Source organism: Rousettus aegyptiacus, unplaced genomic scaffold (assembly GCF_014176215.1).
Source record: "Rousettus aegyptiacus isolate mRouAeg1 unplaced genomic scaffold, mRouAeg1.p scaffold_m13_p_11, whole genome shotgun sequence".
Taxonomy (NCBI): Eukaryota; Metazoa; Chordata; class Mammalia; order Chiroptera; family Pteropodidae; genus Rousettus; species Rousettus aegyptiacus.
This window is the reverse complement of record NW_023416286.1, coordinates 57477367-57501158: the sequence shown is the minus strand read 5'-3', so window position 1 is coordinate 57501158 and position 23792 is coordinate 57477367. Positions and strand designations below refer to the sequence as shown.

Genomic DNA, 23792 nt, shown 5'->3' with positions numbered 1-23792 from the left:
TACCTGTTCCTTATAGTGTATCAGACTTTGATACACTTTGATCAGCAACCTCATTATGAAAAAAAGTTTGTCTTACCCAATAAGATTAGAAACATAGATTGATACCAGATTATTTAGGACTTTGAATGTGATCTGAATTTGTATGTTTTTCTGTAGGCAGTGAGGAATCTTTAAAGATTTTCAAATGAAAAAACTTTATGATGGCGCAAGATTATGGAAGTCTTATTAGGGTTTGCAAATCTTAGACAAGAGGAAGGAAAAAATGAGTAATCATGAAGGAGTCAGGATGGCTCATTTGTGGGCTGTGATACGCCTTTCTCTCTCCCCTCCACAATAGTTTTAAAGACAAAAAAGAAAACATCGTCCTATGGTATCTGTAAAAGAAAAAACATCGAACAAAGCCTTATGTTGATTGGCTTTCCAAGGCATGGTGTAGCATTAAGAGGAATGCATATGGATTAGCATAACATACCATGGAAATCTAAACTACTTCAGAGTAAGTTTTGGAGTCCTGACCGGCTGCCAGCCTAAATGAGAATGGGATGCTGGGTCCTCCGTGCCTTCCCGTTTTTCATGTCTCCCTTCCTGTTTCCTTTTCTTCTATTATTCTTTCTTCCCTTATATTTCTTCTCCAGATTGACCAAAGAAGGATACAGTATAGCAGGTCATATAACTCATTTGATGCCCAAGGTTTTCAGTCAAACTTTAGGAACTGAGATTATTTTTTAGCAGTTCATTAAAAATAAGGACAGAAACTGCAGAGGGTCATCAAGGCTGGTTAGACCTCTGAGGTTAGTTGAGTTTGTGAAAGGACAAGTGTAAAGTAGAAGATGACATTAGATCTGTAGGAAGTATTCATTATTTAGAGGGTGCTTTTGCCTTCTTAGAATTAAAATAGTGTTTATAATCCCAACACTGAATCACGTGCTTATTAGCCCATCGTACCTTTCTCTCTCTCTCCCTCCCCTTCTTCTCTCTTTCTCTTCCTCTGTTATATTGATTCATTCATTCCTTCTGTCTTCTCCCCTTTTCCCTCCCTTCCTCTCTATGCCCCCTTCTCCTCTCCTGACTCCATGTAGCCTGGTCCTACTGAAAGGAACCTTCTGCCTTCTTCCTTGTCAGCAATTGCAACTCAGTCCAGGGCTGACAAGGAACATTTATTAGACAGGTATTACACAGGAAAGAAGTGACTACTAGACTTCGATTTTTAAATGTTCAAAGCAGAATAAATGAAGTTATGCCAATGTCTTAATAAAACTAACTGGCACAGAAGTGCCTTATAAAATATAGCTATACAAATTTTTATTACTGTAACTTAGCTTTTACCTATAGGCAAAAACCTAGCCTCCTTTCAAAGTCTTTCAAAATTTGGCCTCTTATACCATTTTCACCCCTGCGTACCATATACTTCAGTGACGCTGAACATTTTACTGTTTCCAGACATCTCTTCCTATCTCACTGTGCCACTGTGCAATCACTTATTTTTCTTTAACAAACACACAGCACTTACTATGTACAGGCACTTGTGGCAGATTATATTATTTGTTCAAATTTTTTTGTTTGTTCAAAATATTTGATGCCCCTCTCTACCGGGCCCCTCCCTACAAGTCCTCTGCACACCCCAGTAACTTCAGGCTTTATTCTGTAACTTACATTAGCCACTAAAAGATGAACACAAGTGATGGATGCTTCACAAGCAGAAGTTTTGAGAGCCATTGTGTGGTCCTACCATTATTCTGTTTCCTTTACCATGAGAAAAGCATGTGCTAGATAGAAGCCAGAGTGAAGAAGACTCATGGAGCAGAGCTGTGGTCAACATGTAAGATGAGTGAGAAAAAATTTTTGTTACAAGATACTTAAATTTGAGATAGTTTGTTACCACAGTGTAACTTAGAGAAAGTAAACTAATACAGCCCATTTCTAAGCATAAATGTTATCTTAATTCATCCTCATAAAAGCCTGATGAGCTAGGGATGGTTATCACCATTTTATTAATGAAGAAACTGGGAACGGAGACCTTAAGTAATTTGCCAACAATATAAGCTGGTAAATAGTTTAGACAGGATTCAGATGCAGATACTCCAACTTTAGTGTCTGTGTTCTAAACACACATGCAGTTTCTCTCTACCATATCCCTTCTTTTCCAAGAAAAATCGTTTAAAGTCCTGACTCTGAAGCCTTTTCTGAGTCAACTCTGTCTTTCAGTTTAGGAATTATACATTATTCCTTATAATCCCCAGTGCCTAGCACAATGTCTGGTATTTTACTTACATTCTATAAATTGCTGAGTTTCAGTATTCAATATTATAAAAATAATTTCTGTGCTATAAAACACTATGATACTTTGTTATTGTCAGGATGCTTTCAACACGTCCTGCCTTCCTAAGTTCATGACACGATCTCTGCAGTGGTGGAGAACATTGGTTTCCCACTTTAAAGATGAGGAGGCTGAGGTTCAGGTTGCATAACTGATGGGTGGTAGAGCCAAGACCAAAGACCAAATGTTGTGATCCAGTGCCATTCACTACACTTTTCAATGCTCTCATCCATGTCTGTTCCAACCACAAGACACTTAAGTACAAAGCTATTCTTAGATCTTCCCTTGACTATATCAGTAAGGTGAGGCCCTGTTGATCATCAGTGGAAACATGATTCTGGAAATGAAGAAGTTGTAAAAGTACCCAGAGGTGCTGAAAGACAGATAGCAACAACTTTCTGCGGCCTTCACCATGAATTTTGTGGGCCAACCAATATCCAGGAAAACTATCCCATTGGCAGCCTCTACATTCTTTCCAATATGAAAAATCTAGTCTATAGCTAAACTTTCTCTTCTAAAATCATCAAGATATTTAACTGGTTCTCCATATGATGGATTAAAGATGCAGCCGAAACCACACATTCAACAGACTCATTGTCTGTGTTTCTGGCAGTGTCATATACAAGAAAACGAAGCAAAGAATGGCTTTGAGAAAATTTAAAGGACAATTTAAAATATATTTACCTGGTTCAGTAGTGCTGCTGGTCAGAGGGGGAAAAAAATGGCAATAAAAAAGAGGTTATCTTGAAAACAGTCATACTTTCTAATTTTAGATGATTACTGGTAGATTATCATGTCAGTTGAAGCATAGAGCATTTTCCCACAGGGTCTTTGCATTGTTTTCCTGTCAAGAGATGGGAAGTCTTGACTCAATTTTGATTATCTCTTTAAACTGATTTTTTTTAAAAAAAAATAGAAGTGTTCAGTGTTTCTTCCTTTTTGGGGGCTGACCATGTTGATGTATCTCTTCTTTCTTAATGATAACTTACGAGAAAGGACTATGGTAAAAACAGTGCGTGCTGTTTTGAATTTATGCATTTATAAACAACAGCATAACTTATTATCAAAAAGTCATCTTATGTTAGTTTGTGTTAACTGGGAACATTTTCAAGGTATCAAATTTTTGTTGCTAAAATTGTAGTCTGCTAAAATTCCACCTCTTTTATAAAATTTAAAAGAAGGTTTATGTATTTAGAAATGTATAGATCTATCTAGAGCTTCACATTCACTTTTTTTATGAGAAATTCTTTTCCTGTTTATGAAAGTGTGATTTACATACAATAAAATTCACCAATTTTAAGTTTACGGTTTGGTGAATTTCCGTAATGTATACAGTTGTGTGACCACCACCACAGTCGGGATAGAAAACGATTCCCTCGCTCTGAACATTTTCTTCATTCCTTTTGCTCTCTGTCTTCTCACCCACTGCCATCTCCAGGTAACCCCTGAGCTTCTTTATGTGATTATAATTTTGCCTTTTCTAGAATTTCATATAATTGGAATCATACAGTATGAAGTCTTGTGTTTTACTTTTTTCCCTTAACATGATGTTTTTGAGATCAATCTATGTTTTATTAATATTTCATTTTCTGTTATCGTAAGTATTAATCTCTGGTATGGTTACACCCCAATTTGTTTATCCTTTCACCAGTTGATGAACCTTTGGGTTACTTCCTGGTTTGAGTTGTGATAAGGCTGCTATGAACATCTCTGTACACATTTCTGTGTGGATAAGTGTTTTAACTTCTCTTGGATAAATACCTAGAAGTAGAACTGCCAGGTCATATGATAAATATATATGTTCGACATTATAAGGTACTACCATATTATTTTATATTTTATAAAGCAGCTGTACCATTTTGCATTCCACCACCAATACATGAGTGTTCCAGTTGCTCCACATCCTTGCCAACACTTATCATTATTATTTCATTTTAGCCATTCTAGTTGGCATGTAATTTTAATTTGCATTTCTCTAGTGACGAGATATTAAGAGTGTTTTCATGTGCCTGCTGACCATTTGTATATCTTCATTTTTGAGGTGTCTGTTCAAATCTTTTACCCACTTTTTCACTGCATTTCATTTGTTTTCTAATTGAGTTAAAATAATTCTTTTTATATGCTGGATGTAAGCACTTCGTTGGCCATGCTTGGTAAAAATTTTATCCCAGTGTGTGGCTTGGCTCTTATTTTCTTAACTATGTCTATCAATGAGCAAAGTGTTTAATCTCGATTAAGAAATATTCGCTAATCTAAAGTCACAGATTAGAACTTATATTTTCTTTTAGAACTTAATAGTTTTTTACTATTACATTTAGGTCTAAGATCCAATTTGACAGTACTTCCTGTGAGATGAGGGTTGAGGTTTATTTTCTTATATACAGATATCCTATTATTCTATCACCATTTGTCAAAAAGACCCCTTTGCCCTTTGTATTACTTTGTCACCTTTGTTGAAAATCAGTTGACCAATGTGGATCTATTTCCTGACCACCTTTTCAATCTCAATTTATATGTCTGTCTTTATACCAGTATACTGTCCTGAGTACTTTTGCTTTCCGGTAAGTCTTGAAATCAGGTCTTCCAACTTTATTCCTCTTTTCAAAACTGTTTTAGCTATTTTAGAAACATTGACTTTCCATACATATTTTATATCAGCTTATAATTTCTTCAGAAAAAAATCAGTTAAGATTTTGCTTGGGGTTCCATTGAAACTGTAGGTCAGTCGGGGAGGATTCCCATTGCGATGATTTTAAGATGTAACCGCAAATTGCTTTACTCAAGGTGGAGCTTATTTCCCCTTTCCGAGAGTGTGGGCTATATTGAGGAATTCACTTATAGTAAATAGAATATGGCAGAAATGATGGAATGTGACTCCAAAGCTCAGGTCATAAAACAACACAGCTCCTTCCATCTTGCTCCCGCTGAGACCACTCTCTCTAGGGGAAGCCAGCTAACTGTCATGAGGACACTGAAAGCAGCCCTGTGTAGGGGTCCACATGGCAAAGAACTATGGTCTCCTGCCAACAGTCAGCACTGACTTGCCAGTTGTGTTTTTGATTCCTTGGAAGCTGATCTCTCAGCTCCAGCTAAGCCTTCAGGTTAATGCAGATAGGCTGACATTTTGACTGCAGACTCATGAGAGACCTTGAGCCACAATCACCCAACTAAGCTGCCCCCAGATTTCTAACAGCCATAAACTATGTATATAGTAAATCTTTAATTGTTTAATCCACTGAGTTTTGGATAATTTGTTATTTAGTAATGGATAACTAATATAAGCATTTTTAATAAAATCACGTTTTCCAATCCATAAACATGGTATATCTCAACATTTATTTAACAATTCTTTAATTCCCGTTTTCAATCTTTCATTAAATGGATTTATAAGTGTGGGGTTTTGATGCTATTTTAAATGGAGTTGTTTTTATAATTTTTGTTTTGTTGGTACTTTAGAGCAATGCTTCTCTATTTTGCTATTATATTCTCAACTTGCTAAATTTGTTCATTATTTCTAGTAGCTTTTTGTGGGTTCCTTGTGGTTTTCTATATACATGGTCATGTCACCAGGAAATATGTTTTGTTTATATGTTTTAGTTGTTCCTTTCTAATCTCTGACTTTTATTTTTCTTGCTTAACTACACTAGGTAAGACCTCTAGTACAATGTTAAATAAAAGTGGTGAATGAGCATCCTTGTCCTGTTCCTTGTCTTAAAAAGCATTGAGTTTTTCACCATTGAATCTATATATCTATAAATGCATAAATCATTTTAGATCTTCACATTCATCGTTAGTTTATGATTTTTCGTCCAATGTAAGAAACAAGTTTCAACATAAGCCCAATAAACTAATTTTTAGTTTGTTGAATCTGCTTGTGAAAGTGGGTATAATTTGAAAGGGAGATGCTCTCCTTCTTAAAAGATCTATTAAAAGGTATTTACATTTAAGCACCAAATTAAGGCTTTTTCCATGAGCTAGAAACTCTAGTTGTCTCCCGGTATATTTTCAACTGAGAAACAGAATCTTCGTCTTATTTGCAGCACCAGTACCTCCAACTAAAAGGTCACATTTCCCAGTTTTCTTTTCATCTAGGTATAGCCACCAGACTAAAATCCTGGCATCCTAGCTGGTAAACTATAACATACATATTGCTGGAACATCTGGGAAGCTTCTGAGAATAGCCTTTCATCCTTTTGTCCTTCCTTATTTTCTTCTCCCTACTGCCTGGAATGCATTTGGAATGGTTGCAGCTTTTTTAACATGAGAGAGAAATGAACATCTGTTGTATTTAAGCCATTGTTATTTGCAGTTTTCTGCTTTATGCAGTTAACCTAATGCCAATGTATGATTTTCCAAAAAGAAAAGCTTAGAGAAGGTTTCTAAGACAATTTGTTAGAAACAACCTGTGATCAGTCTAATTCTGTCCCTATTCCAGCTCAGCTTCCCAAGAATCAGAAGGACATCAGTGTTTTAACTGGATCCTTCAAAATTATATTAAAAGAGATAAGAGCTATCGACAGAATTCATGAGTCACTTTTGAAATTGACAAAGACCAAGATAGCAGGACTAAAGGCACACAATTCTGTCTATCATAAACAGAATCATTTCATAATTAATCACTAATTTGCATACAAAGTCATAAAAAAATAGAGTAATTTCCAAAGTTCCTTCCTTCTTCCTAAGGATTTCCAGTGAGGAAGAAGGACTAGGAAAATGTAAGGTTCATAAGAGCAGGGATTTTCTGTTTTGCTTCTACCATATCCCAGTGTTTAGAACACATCCTGGCATATAATAGATCTTCAGTAAATATGTATTGAATAAACAAATGAGGCCTCATTGGATCTAGTTTCCTCAGGATGTGAGTACAAATGAAGTCTGTATAAAAGGGTCCAGGTGCAAGAGGACCGTTGTCCCCTTTCTCATCCCTGTCTTATGAAAGCATTTCTTTCCCCCCAGGAAAGCAGCCCCTTGTGTTTGTCTTAATGACTTTGGATGATAGGTTTCCTGAATGTTGGGACTGTGGCATTTCACACAGACCCTGGCAGGGCAGTTTGCTGTGTGGATTTTCGTTCGGCCACAGTTGGCTGGAGAAAGAGATCAACAAAAACCTGGTGTCATTGCCAGGTCATGGTTTCTCACCTTTGCTTGCTGTGGTTTCTTGCTAATGCTAAACAAGAGCAGAGGACAGCTGAGGTTAATTATCACTAATCAAGAGTGTTCTATAAGTTTTCACCCAACAAATTAAATTTATTTGCTCTAAGGGCATTATTTCCTGATTCCCTTTCGAAAAGGACTAATAATCTGGAAAATTGGAATAAGTGTATAATTGATGTCCCGGTTTATTAATGGCCTAAAAAATCAATTTCTTGTTTTGCATTCTCAGTTAGACTTATGAGGTAATGGCTTCTGTTGTTGGTGTAAGGGGAGCTCCTAGTTCTAACCCAGAGCTATGGCCTGGCGCTTTGGCCTTGGCTTTCAGCTGCTTGTGGCCCAGAACTCTCTCTGATTCTGGTTGCCTGGCTTCTGGGTTCATTTTCCTGGCAGGGATTCCTGATCCCTGCTGCTTGAATGCTCTGATTGCAGTGCTGGCTGCCCTTGCCAGACACGTGTCACTTGTTCGTTTTCACTGTATCTCCTCATCCCGGACCTGACTCCTGGCTTGTCCAAGATCACTGCTACTGCTTGTCATTGGGCCTCTCAGCTTGATCTTGGGCTTCCTGGCACTGAAGGCCTGCCAGACCCCTTCGTTAGAGTTTCTCTGAGTGTGACATGCAAATCCAAGTAGATGGTCTATTTTTAAAGCCTCTTTTTTCACAGACTCTTTGAGTTTCAAGAAAACTATCATTAAGAACTCTCACTATGAGAAGAGTTTATGAGGTAATGAAAATTAAAGTTAAAAGTAATGTATAAATGTCAAGTAGTGTAATAATGATATTCTCTTGACACTTTTTGTAGTAATGAGGTATAACAATATTCTTATCTCATCTTCTCATAGAATAAGGGTGGTGTATCAAATATTTATAGAAAACTAAATTCTTTAAGCTCTTTAAATTTTAATCCTTTGTGAAGACCTAAAACATTTTACAGTAGCACTTTATTTATTTCACAACTTGAGGTCATGCTGGTTGGTATATCAGAAGTACAGACAGCCAAACTCTACTTTTTTGTCATATGGGAAAATATAAACTTAGGATTCAATAAGTGCATCTGCTAGGAATTTTCCAATTTCCTTTAAAAGAATCTAAGGTAACGAGTTTTTTTTTGTGGAGCATTCATTTTTTCACAAATACTCGTAGGGTAGTTAATATGTGCCAGAGGCTATTCTAGGTTCAGAGGCCAAACAGTGATCAAAACCAACCGAAATTCTTCTTCCAGAGTACACATTCAAATAAGAAGCAGCCCTTAGGGCTGATATTTAAGCAAAAGAACACAAAAGTTCTATTTTATTCTCGCCAGAATTTTCAGTAGTATATTTGTTTTTTTCCTAGCTCTTACATATAACATTGCAGTTGAGTATTCCCAAAAGCATATACCTTAGGCTCTGCTACGCACAGTAGGCCTTCTGTATCCATGGGTTTCACATCCATAATTCCACCAGCCATTATGTAGTTTTTTAGTTTTCCCTGTAAAGTCCTTGCATATTTTTCATTAGATTTATTTCTAAGTGTCTTATAGTTGTTGTTGCTGTTATCTCCTAATAGCTAATTGTTTAACCTTTCTAGACAGTCTGAAATTTATCTTTGGTAACTTTTAAGGATTTCTTTTCTTGTTCCACTACGGTGAATCTAATATATATTTCATTTTATTATCCTTCTTGGGACTTCTGCATTTTCAGTTTAAGGATTTATATTCTTTATTAATTCTAGAAAACTATCTTGACTATTATCTCTTGAAATATAGGCCCCTCTTCCCATATTACCTCTGTTGTCTTATGGAAGTTCTATGATATGTACACTGAGGACCTTTCTGTCTATATGACATCTGTCTCTGTAGAGCCCCCAGGCCTCCCCTCTGGGCCCGCTCTACTGGCTTCAGAGCTTCTTTGATCCGTGCCCTGAAGAGCTTTTATCTTCTCCCTGTAGATGGGAGAGAGGGTAGGTATGGGCTATGCTGGGCATAGGGAGGAATTGGGGTTGCTTTTACAAAGTTAAGATTCCTCCACTTCACTCCTGCCTTTCACACAGTACCTGAACTATGTGCTTCCAATCCCTGAACCTGTCCCAGCTCCAGGAGACCCTCTTGCTGCCATTTGTATTTACCCTTTCTTCCATATGCTAAGGAAGTTCTAATTATACAATGTGTTTTCCATTTTGTTTGTGCGGTTCAGGATTACAGATGCTTTCTGGCTTTCTCGAATGAGGAGTTTGTTTCTATTTTCGATTTCTTTGTTGCTTTGTGCCATTTTTGAGATAAGTGGAATGGAAATTATTTGAAACCCAAAGTCATCTACCATTCATTCTTTAGCCTTCTCTAGTCTGTCTTTTGCTCCTACCACTGCACCAAAACTGTTCTTATAAGGTCATCAAAGGCCTCCATTTTGCCAAATGCAATGGTCATTTTCCTTTCTCTGTCTCACTTGAACTTTGAACTGTATTAAACATAAATAAGTAGTATTCCTATCTCAAAACACCATTCTCTGAGCTTCACTGATACTAAACTCTACTAGTTTTTCTTCTGTTCACTGGCAGCCCCTTTTCAGATTTCTGTACTGGCTTATCCCACTCTGTCCGTCTCCGAAACATTGGTGCCCCATGGGTTCAATGCTAAGGTCTCTTCTCTCTTCTGTTATATGCCCACCCTCCTATTATCTCATCTAGTTCCATTGCTTTAAATGCCATCTAATACCAGTGACTCCCAAATCTTTATTTCTGCTAACTTTTTTGTTGAGTTCCAGATTTCTATATCCAGCTACCCACTTGATGTCTCCAGTAAGATTTCTAAGAGATACTCTCAAGCTCATTCCTGCATCTCATCTGCTGTTTTCTCTGTCTGAAATGTGCTTCCTGTAATCCTTCAAATCACTGGCACCCCATTATTCTTAAGATCTTCACTCATTTTACTTCCTCTGAAGCTCTCCTGATCACCTGACCTAAAGAAGGTCCCTACTTCAAGTCACTTTATTATATTTCTCTAATGGAGCTTGTCTGGAGTTGTTTTGTGTGTTTGCTTGTTTACTGTCTATTCTACATATTGACAAGTATTACCTCTATAAGAGCAGGACCTTGTCAGTCTTGTCTTCTGCTGGATATTAAGTGCATAGAATAGTGCCTGGTGTATGGCAGATGCTCAACAAATTCTTGCCTAATTAATTTTATTAATAAAATATTAAAAGATACTCTTCTCCTATTAAACAGAAATATGCTCTAATTTGGTATGAATAACTTCTTATCCTATGAATCAAATTCACAAAATTAAAGGGTTTTTTTTTTTACATACTCATTTTTACCTCAGAAACCATACGTTATGTTTCGACCTCTCTTGCCAGATAAATTACCTTCAAATGAAAAACAAGCTTGTTTGTAAACAGAATTGTTCATTAGTAACTATTGGTGAGGATTTTAAAATTTAGAAAAATTAATACTTGAAAATTGTGTTAAAACACTATCTAAATTTTAAATTGTCTTTATTTTCTGATAAATTTATGATATGGCTGGGTCACATCATTGAACATCAAAGTTGTTTTCTGCTAATATATCTGTTGGCCATATGCCAGTAAGAGTAACCACTGAGTTAGTAGGTGTAAAGGTGTTTTTCTAATCAGATTTTTTAGTGGTTTTTTAAAAAATGACAACATTGTTTTTAAAATAATTTGCCGGTACTTTGAGTGTTAAATGGTTTGGCTTTTGCTGTCTCTCCTAACTTAATAAAAACATATTTGTTTACTAAATAAATTAATTTTTTGTTGATTTGTACTGCTTAGTTTTCTGAAACTTGGTAGGAGTTTGGGTTATCACCTAACACTGCTAAAATAAAGGAAAATAACATCTGAAATATTTTGTGGTTATTGATTTCTATGTTAAATATGTTCTTTAAGTTTTTATTACCTTTAAACAATCCAGTTGGACTCTTTTTTTCTTTTAGATTTCTGGTGTCTGCTACAACAGCAAAATGTTACAAATTCATCAGGTGCTCTGCATCCCTACCTGGATGGCAAAGTTCTTTTCTTGGACACTTGAGCCCATCTTCTCATCTTCAGAACCCACCACTGAAGCCAGAATCGGGATGGGGGCCACAGTAGACATTCAGCGACAGCAAAGAATGGAGCTGCTTGATCGACAGCTGATGCTTTCTCAGTTTGCACAAGCAAGGCGACAAAGACAGCAGCAGGTAAATAATAATAGTAATCATAATAATAATAATAATGATAAATTTAGAATTAATGGCGTGAGTAAGCTGTTCCTCTGTGACTGTATGTGTGGTAGAGACTGCATTTCATTCCTGTGCAATGTGGACATTTCAGCATTTCCAAGTAGAATGTAGGTCTCTGTTAGTGGCTATCCTTACTTTTGTTTTGTTTTGTTTTTTTAAGGTGAAACAACTAATTTCAGCCGAAAGACTGGTCAAACTGGACATTCTTGTTCTACTTCTATTAGATAAGCATTATTTCTTAGAGAAACACCAACCTAGTTAACAAGATGTGATATTTATCTCTTTTTATAATCTTGTAAAAGCCACAGTGTCTTCCTGTTAAAATGCATATTATCATGTGCTCTGGAGTGAAGAGCAAAAGTAAAACTTCTTGCTTATCTTTGGTTGAAATGGAGAGAATATAAAGGTAAGAAAATTTTTAAGGAAACAACCAGTGAGTAAATCAAATAAATGCTGTGTTTTCTTAGCCTTGTCATCAATCATCAGGAAACATTGAGCATCTGTATCCAAACTGATACCACAGTTCTGATACTACACTTGTCTTTCAAGGGTTACCATATGTCAGGCTACCTCATAGCTGATCTGTCTTAGACTCTTCTATGATCCAGGACAATGGGCTCTTCATTTCTTGTCTCCATCTTCCTTACCTTCTAGATTATAAGAGAGGATACTATTCTCTCTTACCATCTCCCTATCTCCTGCCTGCATTGGGTGTGAGAAATAGGTCTGTAGACCTTACAGTGGTCTGGAGAAGTGAAATCAGGTGTGTCATCCCTGGTGTCCCATTGGAGATATGGGTTCCAGAGTTTATATCAGGCATGGGAAGGAGGAGGTCCCTTAATGGTCTGAGTCTACAAGTGAAAAAGAGAGGTGAAGGTTGTTTCCTAGAGATGTAGTTGAATTTGAGGTGAATCTGGCACATACAATAAAGATACCCAAGATGTAGTTAAATTTGGAGGACAGATACCTCTCTTAGAGTGGTCAAAGCTGGAGGAGTACGTCATGGAGTCAAATTTATAGGGTTGAGAGATGAAAGCAAGGTGCTAGATGAGTTATGTAAGAGAATTACATCCAAGATGAACATAGGCTATGGACTAAGTCTTGTGTTTAGCAGGAGGAGGAGGTAGATCCTTCAAAGAAACAGAGGAAAGAGTGAAAAATATGAGAACTTGGAATGATCACTGTCTGAAAACAGTAATAGCCAGCGTAATGGCTTCCCAGGTAGAATGAACAGAGCTATGAGGAAGAAAAAGAAGCAGTGTATGATTCTGTGGTTTCTGGCTTAGATAACAGGATAGATCAATGAGAGTATCATTTCGCCAACATCAGAAGGGCAGATTCGGAGGAAATATATGGAATGAGCTATCTTAGGAATATCTGGGAGGAGATTCCCCATTAGATAGCTATGGATCTTGTATTCATGAGCAATGGAGGAAAGTTGTATTTCTTGGGTTGGCAGGTTGGTGTTTAACATGTGAAATTGTTCAAGAACACTGTCAGGATCAGCGTTTGGGGGAGGGGTGGTGAAGGACAGAGGTGGTCTTTAAACAACAGTTGCAAAAAGGACCTGAGCTGATCGTATGGAGAGCTGTGGAACTGGGAGAGCACTTACAAGTTGTCCCAGATTTAGACATGGAACTGAAACTAAACCTCCACCAATCAGTCATGGGGTGCAGATTGTACATCTTGGGCTAACTGGCTCTCCTCAGAGGCACGCCATCCATAGGGGACGTGTCTCTTGAGAACTATGAGGTGGCAGCACCCCTAGCAACAGGAAGATGGAACACTTTGGTGCTGGGGGAGGTGGGAGTCTGAATAGCAGACCACAGCATCCACCCCTGTGCTGCTGGGATCTTCTTAGTTTACACAAGTTCTTGAAGCAACTCTTCCAGGGTTCCAGTGGAATTCTTTTCCTGGGAGAAAGCTTCAAGAGGAAAGTTAGTAGGACAGACTACATTCCCTTCTGCTGAAGCTGGTCTCAAGGTCACACTGATCATTTCCCTCCCCTACTGTTCATTTGAACGTCCCCTCAATCTTGGCTGAAAGGTTGACTTGGTGAAATGATGCGTACTCTCGCCCCTATGCAGTCTGAGTCCCTTGTCACCATGCCCTTCTCAGGCTGTGTCAGCTACACTTGTCCATTTTTCCATTTACTGTAAAAATTGGTCAAGGGAGCACTAAGAGATGCCCTAGCAGATCACCTGGATGCCACACATAGTCTTCTCTTCCCCTTTCGTGCCCCTAGCCATACCTTTTCTTGATAATCAGGGTTAATTACTCCTGCCAAGTTAATGACTCTTTTCCTTACCTGCTGGTTTTTGGCACAGGAGCCCAAAATGACTGGTTAACAGCTATAACTTAAATTGTAATGACATTTTTGCTTTGTCACCCAATAGAAGTGTTCCTCTCCTGTGAGTCGAGCTCTGTAAACTCATGGTATTAGAGTTGCAGGGACAAGAAGCCTAGATTCTCGAAATGAGTCACTGGGAGGGAGGATAGTCAGGGTAACTTCTTCTACCCCTTGTTTCCAAGACCCATGTGTTCTTCCTGTTGGGGACACAGCACCCATACAAGAGTTGTTGATTTAGGGTTAATACTGTGCACTTAGAGCCTGGAGTTCAAGGCATCATCTTCAAGTTAGTATTTCACTTACACCTTCAACTGACTGTTTAATTGATCTGGCAAGCCAGCAGCTCCTGAGCCATGTGGTGTGTGAGGGTCCATGTATTCCATGGTCTTGCCACCGCTGTTTCCCTTTTGCTCTAAATGGGCCTTGTAGTCTGATGTGATATTATTTAGAAAGCTGGTCAGTAGATCAAGCAGTCTGTAAACCCACAGATAGTGGTGCTTGCTGAGAGAAAAAACATGCAGATCTGTAACCAGAATATGTGTCAATTTCAGTTAAAACGAATTGCTGCCTGTTATTAGTCAGCTCAGGTTGCCATAACAGAATACCACACACTGAGTGGCTTAAACAGCAGAATTTTTCCCCCAGTGTTCTGGAGGCTAGAAGTCCAAGATCAAGGTACTGACAGGGTTGGTTTCTGGAGGGGTTTCTCCATCACTCACAGATGACGGACCACCTTCCCACTGGGTCCTCGCATGGCCTTTTCTCAGTGCATGCGTGCTCCTGGTGTCTCTTTTTATAAGGACACCAGTTCTATTGGATTAGGACTCCACCCTTATGAACTCATTAGCCACAATTATCTTTTTAAAGGCTTAGATAACGAGATAGGTCGATGACAGTATCATTTCACCAACATCAGAAGAGCAGATTCGGGGGAAATATATGGAATGAGCTATCTTAGGAATACCTGGGAGGAGATTCCCCATTAGATAGCTATGGATCTTGTATTCATTAGCAAGGGAGAGAAGCCATACTTCTCGGGTGGGCGGGTGGGCGTCCCAAGGCAGACTTTAACGTGGAAAATTTATCAAGAACGCTGTCAGGATCAGCGTTTGGGGGAGAGGTGGTGAAGGACAGAGGTGGACTTTAAACAACAGTTACAAAAAGGACCTGAGCTGATCTTATGGAGACCTATGGAATTGGGGATTAGGGACTTCAACCTATGAATTTTGAGTGACATGTTTTAGTCCATAACACTTTCCCTACCAAAGTGAAAAAGCCGAGAAGTGTCTGTCTACCTGACACCAAATGACCGTTGGTGCTCTTTGAGGACTGGTTGTGTACTAGGACTCCGCATCGGCCTCTGCTGCTGTCAGTAACTAGGTTCACCGTAGAGAGTGTGTAGTTTCCATCCCTGTCACCATGGCTTCTCTGTTTATCTGCCAACACTGGGTAGCCGGTGATAGAGACTGGCTGATGTCAATCGGCTGAGTCATCCTATCTCCGTCTTCTGTGGTGGATGTCCATGGTAGACATTAAGCAGCAAAACACAGATAGCCTACTTCATGCCTACTCATGCCTCTTCCTCAGGTGTCCTGGTTCCAACTTTCCAGTCCCCTGGCCAGCCAACCAAGTCATTACCACATCCAATGAATCCATATATGGTATTACCTCAGGCAACTTCTCTTTCCACACAGAGAGGATGACCAAATGCACTGCCCAGGCTCTGCCCATTGGGAGCATTTTCTATCATTGCTGTCTTTCAAGAACACCCCTGAGTGGAGCTGTTGTGCAGTCATGGTCCGTTTTCAGCTTTCGTGTGTATACTGAGCCAGCCCATCTGTGAACCGAATTGGGCCATTTTTATCCTTAGTCACTTGGTCATAAGGGGCTCACCCCATATGTTAGGAAGTGTGAACTGGGGAAGAGGTTTCAATGCAATAGAAAGTGGTTTGACGTGGTGGTCTGACATACCTGCTTCTGCTGCTCACCTGTGCCCTCTGGCCTTACTCATGCTGACCCTAGATATACCACTAACATCTGACGATGGATTTCTTTGGGCCCACCTGACCGTAGAACTTGGCAGGTGTTACACTTCTAACTACATGCTCACTTTACGCCCATGGTCATGCACTTCCCCTCCCTGGGGTCCAGCAGCGGTTTTTCAAATTGTATAATTCTCTGCTGTGTGTGTACACCTTTGCCCCAGGACCCTAGGGATGTAGATCATGGTTGTTCCCTTGTGGCTTGCTGCAGACTCCACAGTTTCTTTCCCCACCACAGATACTTTGAATACTGTAGGACCTGCAGGTTGCACAGCCCAAGCATCAATGAATAAAATAGACCCAAATCCCTGCCCTCCTGGAGCATACATGCCAGCTGGGCAACTGTGAAGCAATGCCCTTTGGCCCGTGGCTGTACCCACCACTTGGCAGTCTCCTCCACTTTCTGAGGTTGGCCTCACCTCCGGTAGTCTGAGGTTCAGAATCCCAGCCCTTCGACTCTTGCCAGAGGCTTTATGTTGACTGATCTGCTGGAGAGTGAAGAGCACACGATTTCTTTAGTCCTAGGCTTACTGGGGTCCCTCCTTTATTAGAGCATGGGCCTTGAGAGATAAGAGCTATTGCCTTTGTGTCCCCTGAGGCTTGGGAGTGCTGGCTTACCCAGGGACACACAGCTGCTAGTGAGAGTGCAGGACTGGGACTTAGATATCCTGCCCCAGGCCTTCATCATGCCACCTGCCGTTAAGGAGAGCTCCTTGATGATCTTTTTTTTTCTTTTTTTTTTTTTGGGCTTTAGCAGGCAGAAAACTCAGTGCCATGTTCAGTCAAATTAACTGTTTAACCCAAAGGTAGAACTTGTGCTTCTGTCTTTCTATGTTTTTAAATAGCTTTTTGTTTGTTTTAATGTCTTTGTAACTTTTATTATTGGCATCCTCAAATTCTGTTATTGCATTTAAAATAAATCTATTATTTGTTTAAAAACTTGATGGTCAGATGTTTTTCATAGAACCCATAGTTTATTTGGTCAGAAAGTCTTCCAGTTACTAATTACTGTACATTAGATGATCTGTCTGCAGTTTGTAATTTCAGGCATTCCAAAATAATGCTAACGTCTCATTTCAGTGTCTTCCTTTATAATTTTTTTGCCTTCTTTCTGTTGTATTTCATGTCACCACCTGGAAACTGCTTAGTGCTTGCTGCCACATACCCTCCTGTGATCCTCATCTGGCTGCGGGGTCAACAGTCAGTCTGACAGTGGATACCTAAAACACTCTGCTCAGGGCTGATTGGTACTCTGTGGCACAAAGAAATGAAAACCATGTCCTTTTCCCTAATGAGTTTGCGGTCAGCTTCAGGAAGCTGGTTCAGATATGCTTCAATTAAATAAATATCCAAAAACACTGAAATACTGACCAGAGTACCAGGGCAGGGAGATACCGAGAGGAGCGCCATCAGCATGGACTGATACACTGAAAAAATGTTTTGGGGACTAAGGATGGGCAGGATTTGGATGGGTGGAGAGGACAAGGCAGATTCTTCCAGAGGAGAGGACCAGCAAGAGTGAAGGAAGTGTGGAAATGAGAAAGAGCCCTGAGAAGAAAGGAACTCAAGGAGACCCGTTTGAAGTGTGGTAGGATAGTCATGAGAAATGGAAAATAATACAGCAACTGTGATAGAGGGAGGTATTTTTAAACCCGACAATTGATTGGAGTTTTGACACTGGAGCACTGAAAAATGGTTTAGTTGCTAATAAAGGTAGGACAGTGATCTCAAAATAGACAAATTTGTCTTGTTGCACTGTTTAAGATGGGTGGGAGAAGGAAGAGATCGCAGAGGAAGACACAAGTAGAAGGCGACTTTTGAAATTTAGCTCTCGGCAGTATGGGTGCCTGGCAAGAACAACAGTGTCTTTTTATTGAGCTTCTGTTTACTCCTTAACTGTGTTGTTTCCCAAGGTCCGCTCCTTGCTCCACTTGCTGAGCTGCTCGCCCTAGACACTCCCCGCAGGTGACCCACCCAATCTGTCACTCTCATCTCTACCAATAAGCTCATGGCTCCCAGATTTAGATCTATGGACAAGACCTCCCTCCCTCCTGGGGTCCAGACCTAAATATTCTACTACCTACTGGACATCTCCATGTGAACGTTCCCCAGGCACTTGAAATTTACCATTTCTTTGCTAAATTTCTTCCCACTCCTTACCTTGATGAAAAGCACCATTATCTACCCAAAGGCCCAAACCAGAAAGTCGCGGCTTTACCTAGACTTTTCCCTCTTGTGCATCCATATCCCTGTCACCCTCCCCGCAATGAAGTCCCATAGCATCTTCCTTTTTGATATAAATCTGTCATTCCCTCTCTCTTTATCCTACTCAGTTCAGGCCGTCATCACCACTTACCTGGATTTATACAGTCACCTCTTACCTAACATCTTGTCATAACTGCCTCCCTCTTCCCACTCTACCCCATAGTTCAGCCCCCAGAGTGATCACTGAAAACACAAATATGATTGTTTCACTTCTGCTAAAATCCTTCAGAAGTCCTCTAGCTTTCAAGGTAGTTAAAAGTCATTACACAAACCCCTTTTTGCTCTTTAGCCACATCTCCTCTGGCTCTATGTACAGCCCTCAGGCTGTACATGCTGAAACACACATTTGCAGTTTACCGGAGGCCATTGTTTCTTATTCCTTGCCTGCACATCTGCCCTTTTCTCCCCGATACCATCTCCTCACCACTGGCCAACACGACATTGAGGTAGGCATTTCAGGCCTAGGGAAACCTGTGGGAAAAATACAGGGGCTCCAAACAGCTATGGGAAAAACAAGTAATTATATTTGCCCCCCACACACAGCTTTTGCTTGTCTATCTCTTTCTTCTCCACTCTTCAGTAATCCTTTCAAATATCACTCCTCTGGGAAGCCTTTTCTAGCCTCTCGGTCAGGTCTGATCCCCTCTCTGTTCCTATAGCCAGCCGCTGGATGTCTCCTGGCGCTCACCCTCCTGCCCGTCACTATTGATTTACTTCCCTGTCTCGACCAGTAGTGTGTCTTGAGGTGGATGGAGACTTTTTCTTTGTATCTCTAATATGTGAACAATGTTTGGCACACAGCAGGAACTCAAATATTTGGGGAATTAATGACTATGTATTCAATAACTATTTACAAAGCTACTTAATGTGCAGAGGAGGCCAGATGAAAATCAGGGCTGGAAAGTACAAATATCCTCTGAGAGGACAGGTATGAAGCAAACCATTAAAGACAGCCCAAGACCCATGTTTAACGAGTGCAAAGAGGAGGAAGAAAAGGAATTCCAAGGCGGGGAAGGAGAAAACCAGGAGAATTCAGGGATAAGGGAGCCTGGAGAATAGACTGTTTCAGAAAGAGTGGGAAAGTGGGTGTTCACATTCAGATGCCACTGTCCCACGCCCCAAAAATGCCAGGATGAGACGATGACCAAGTAAAAGCGAGTAGCTTCAGCAAGAAGCAGTTCACTTTGAAAGGCGTTTCGGTGGGAGTGCAGCACAGTAAGAAGTAGTGCGTGGAACTGGACGTGGAGCAGGCATAGGCACCACTCGTCTTCCGATCAGCCAGCCTCATTCTAGGACATCACTGGTGGTCGCGTCTGTGTTCTTTAAAACAACGACGTTAGCCTACTGAAAGCGTATTGAATATGCCGTGTAGCATGTACAAATTGCATGGCTCTACAGGACAACGAACAGTGTGTCTGTCGCCTCTGTGGACTTTGTTTCATCTGGAGCCCGAGACCAGAACGCTGTCAGGGTCAGTGTACAGGGCCCTGAAGTTCACTGTCAAGCACAGTAACGTGAGCTTTGTGGGCACTTTCACAGTAATTACTACTCAAAAGCTCTTAGGTAGTTGCCTGATGGATCCACAGTGATAAAAGCGGAGTTTACTACATAATGCTACGGTTTCTTATTTCTGTTTCTCATCTCCCTCCACACACTTGGTTTACCTGTTCTTCTGGAAATTTATATAGGGGCAGTGTGTTAGATACACTTTAACTTTACTCTCAATAACTTCTTGCTCTCAGATTCAGCCTTCTTCCCCTGAGTTTTGCTGGCTCCATGGTTGGTGACATCTCAGAGTCATTTTGGAACTTGCAGCTGCGGGTTGTTTTTTCCACTTCCGAGGCCATTACATAACTTTGCATGGGTTGTGTTTTATTCATTCATCAAGTGGTATTATGGGCTCTTGAAGGACAGGAGCTGGGTGCTTTACTTATTTATGTCTCTCAGTTCTGCTGCAGTGCGCAGCCCTGGGAAAATAAGTGACACTGACCTGACCTTCAAGAAGGTCACAGCTCATTAGGGGAAGATAGATGAGTCAACACGAAGTGCTGGGTTTCTATTGGAGTTTGTATGCAGCAGAACGAGAGTCCCAGTTCTTCCTGAGGGGCGCAGCAAAGCCCTGTGTGGTTGAGGGGAATCTCAAAGGGGCCAACCTTGAGGTAGGCCTTTCAGGCCTAGGGAGACTTGTGGGAAAAGCACAGGGGCTCCAAACAGCTGTGGGAAAAGCAAGTAATGATATTTGCCTAAGCTCAGGGTTTCCTTAGGGAGGAGGCTGGGGAGAAAGCCGAGACCAGGACATAGGGAGTCTTAGGCCATACTGAGAGTTGTTTTGTCCTTTGTCCTGCAAGAGGTGGTGAGTCAGTGAAACCTTTAAGTAGGAGACTAAATTAGACGTGTTTTTAAGAAACATTACTTTGGCCATAATATGAAGACCAGTTGAAAAGGCAATACTAGAGAAAAAAGACCAGTTGGGAGATGATAAGAATTCTCGGTGTTTTTAGGTTATTCGAGGTAGTGAGGTGGAGCTTGATCACTGCCTGATGGTAAACGGCCACAGTCAAAGGCTCTGCTGCGCAGAGCCTCTGCTTTCTAACCGCCAGAGCAGTCGTTGAAATCCCCTATTATAATGAACATCTGGACAATGGGGTTGCTGTGTGAGTCTCCACAGCTTCTCAGCACATATTTCCCTCTTTTTTCTAGTCATAATGGAAGAAACCATATGCTCACAATAGAAAAGCAACAGGATATAAAAGAAAAGAGCAAGGAATTTGAAGTTAAGGGGTCAACCCTGGGTTGACAGGGAGATCTTCACACAGTCTAGCTAATAGGGTTGTCTGTCATAAAGATAAAATAATCTATAGAAAATTATATACTGGAAAGCTCTTTCAAATATTAGTTATTATGATCACATTGGGCATCTGTTTTCTGGCTCTCAGGAAGTTTGAGAGAGTCCTGATTTAAAAGCTAACCTGATAGTTAGTACTCTTAAAAATGTGTAACCTTTAGAACGAGGGTCAGTAAGCTCTGGCCCATGAAACCTGAAGCTAAGAATGGTTTTTACATTTTCAGTGGTTCTTTAAGTACCTATATAATATCTTTGATTTTGCCTGTTGGTTTTCAAAACCTAAACATTTACCATCTGACCTTTTATAGAAAAACTTTGTCAGGCCCCCGCTCTAGAAGATTATGTAGCCAGCGGCTTTCAAAGCAATTTTTTACCAGTAACTCTGAATTCTCTCTGTGTTTTGGTCATCTTTTATTTGTGTGACCACCATTTTCTCTGTTGGTTGATGGTAATGATGTTACAGACATACCTTGTTTTACTGCACTTCACAAATGTTACATTTTTTACTAATTGAATTTAAGACCCTCCACCAGCGAAAAGATAACGACTTGCTTTATTGTGATACTTGTTTTATTATGGTTGTCTGGAGCCAACTCTATGATATCTCTGAGGTATGCCTGTATATACCACAACATAAACTTGGTGATAAAACTTCCCAATAGGTATTTCTCTAAAATCTCCATCAACTTTTGAAATAGAATTAAGGTGAAGCCAATTATGAATGCATCATGCTTAGTAGAAACCAAGTAGGAATTTTGTCAACAAAGCAATGAAGTCAGTGGTGCTAATTCTTTGATTACCTCTTCACTTCCTCGGGCTGCCCAGTGTTTCCTGGATGATTGTCACTGAGCTATCTGTTCGACCTGCAGGAAAAGAAGTTGCCTGCAGCAGCTCGCCTTTATTCACACATGCGTCTCAGTTATTTTCTCAGCATTGGTTGAATTGAGTTAGCTGTATTTATTCTCTCACCCTCTCTCAGCAACATTTTGTGGCTGTGAAAATTGTTTCTTCATCCACTCCAGCAACAGTTGTTAGGTAACATCTAACATATGCATTATTGTGATGGGTCATACCTGCCTTGCAGATCATTAGAGTTTCTATCATTAATCAAGTATCTTTAATTTACTAAAATATTTTTTAGTGTATCAAAAGTTCTCAGGTTCTCAGCATATTTTTAAGGTCTTTTACTAGCTTTTCTGAGTTAGAATTCAGATAGCATATGATTTACCTACATAAAGTATATACTTTAGTGATTCTTATTATAGGCACAGAGTTGTACAACCATCACCCCATTGAATTTTAGGACATTTTATTACCAAAAAAGAAACTGTACCCATCAGCAATCACTTCCCAATCCTCCTACCACCACCACCCCCAGCCCTTTGCAATCACTAATCTATTTTCTGTTATAAAATTTGCCTATTCTGGACATTTCATATAAATGGAACCATATGCTGATTCTTTGTGACTGGATTCCTTCACTTAGCATCATGTTTTTAAGGTCCATCCATGTTACAGCACGTGCGATTATCCCTCAACGTGTTTAAATACCAAGACTCCCCTAGTAGACCTTAATGCTGTCAGGTGCCACCCTATCAAACCAGCTTCTATCATTGTCCTTTCATCTGACTAGGTCTCTGGGTAACTTATTACTCACCTCTTTGACTCATCAATAAATAATTTCCATTAACATCCTTTCCATACAACATATTTAATGTCTGGTCAGGCTCTGGAGTGTACCACAAGGAACAAGACAGCACGATCCTTCCTCTCTCTGAGCTGAGAATGAAAAGAGGCAGTTAAAGTAAAATGCAATGAGCCCTTTTCTAGAATATGCATCTAGCCCAGCCATTGAGGGTTAAGAAATAGTATCTGGAGGAAGAACATTCTGAGTACAGCCTAGAAAACTATATACCTTTACGTGTGTGTGTGTGTGTGTGTGTGTGTGTGTGTGTGTGTGTGTGTGTGTGTGTAATAGCAAAGGGGTCCAGCTTGAATCCAAAGGGAGCAAGTTCTCGGCTTGTATTAACCCAAGCAACCTTAAAAACAGCACACAAGCATGAGGCATGCTTCTCAGCACTTTTCCTTTTTAGCTTTGCTCTTTCACTTTTTGGTGTAATTTGTTTTAAAAAGTGTTCTCGTCAAGTTGCTGCACTGCCTTGTCAACAAAGCAATCTATCAGTTAAAGCTAGTTCTTTTATGACTTTATAGTATCAGGTATGGAAAAGTTAATAGGGCTTAGCTGATAAAAATCTGCAAACTACATGAAAATTAGATGCAAGAACTCTATTTTCAAGTGAAATTAAAGGTAAGCTGTTTATCTCAATCTGTACCTCCTTGCAGAAACTACAGTTATATTTTTGGTGCTCTGCAGTTGATCATACAGATCTTGTTGACAAAATTCAGAACAGAAAGGATCAATCTAAATTCTAATCCCTTTCCAAGACTGACTCATTAAGTGACCTCGTGAGAATCATTTCTATTTTCCATTCTACCTTGGTGACTTCATGAGAAAGAAGAGTGTGGCACAATCTCATGGTATTTAAAAAAACAGGTAACCGTGATGGTGTACTGGGTATTTTGGAGAGAAGATAAGAAGTGATA

At 39.9% G+C, this 23792-nt stretch overlaps 1 protein-coding gene across 2 annotated transcripts in view; it reads left to right on the top strand.

Annotated features, from left to right (window-relative positions):
- UBAC2 (UBA domain containing 2) overlaps nt 1-23792 on the top strand; it is a 153281-nt gene that overhangs the window by 101649 nt on the left and 27840 nt on the right. For both annotated transcript variants that reach the window (XM_016123172.2, XM_016123171.2), the window contains one exon: nt 11399-11644. In XM_016123172.2, the coding sequence (XP_015978658.2) occupies nt 11399-11644 (246 nt within the window). The remainder of the gene's footprint in view (nt 1-11398; nt 11645-23792) is intronic.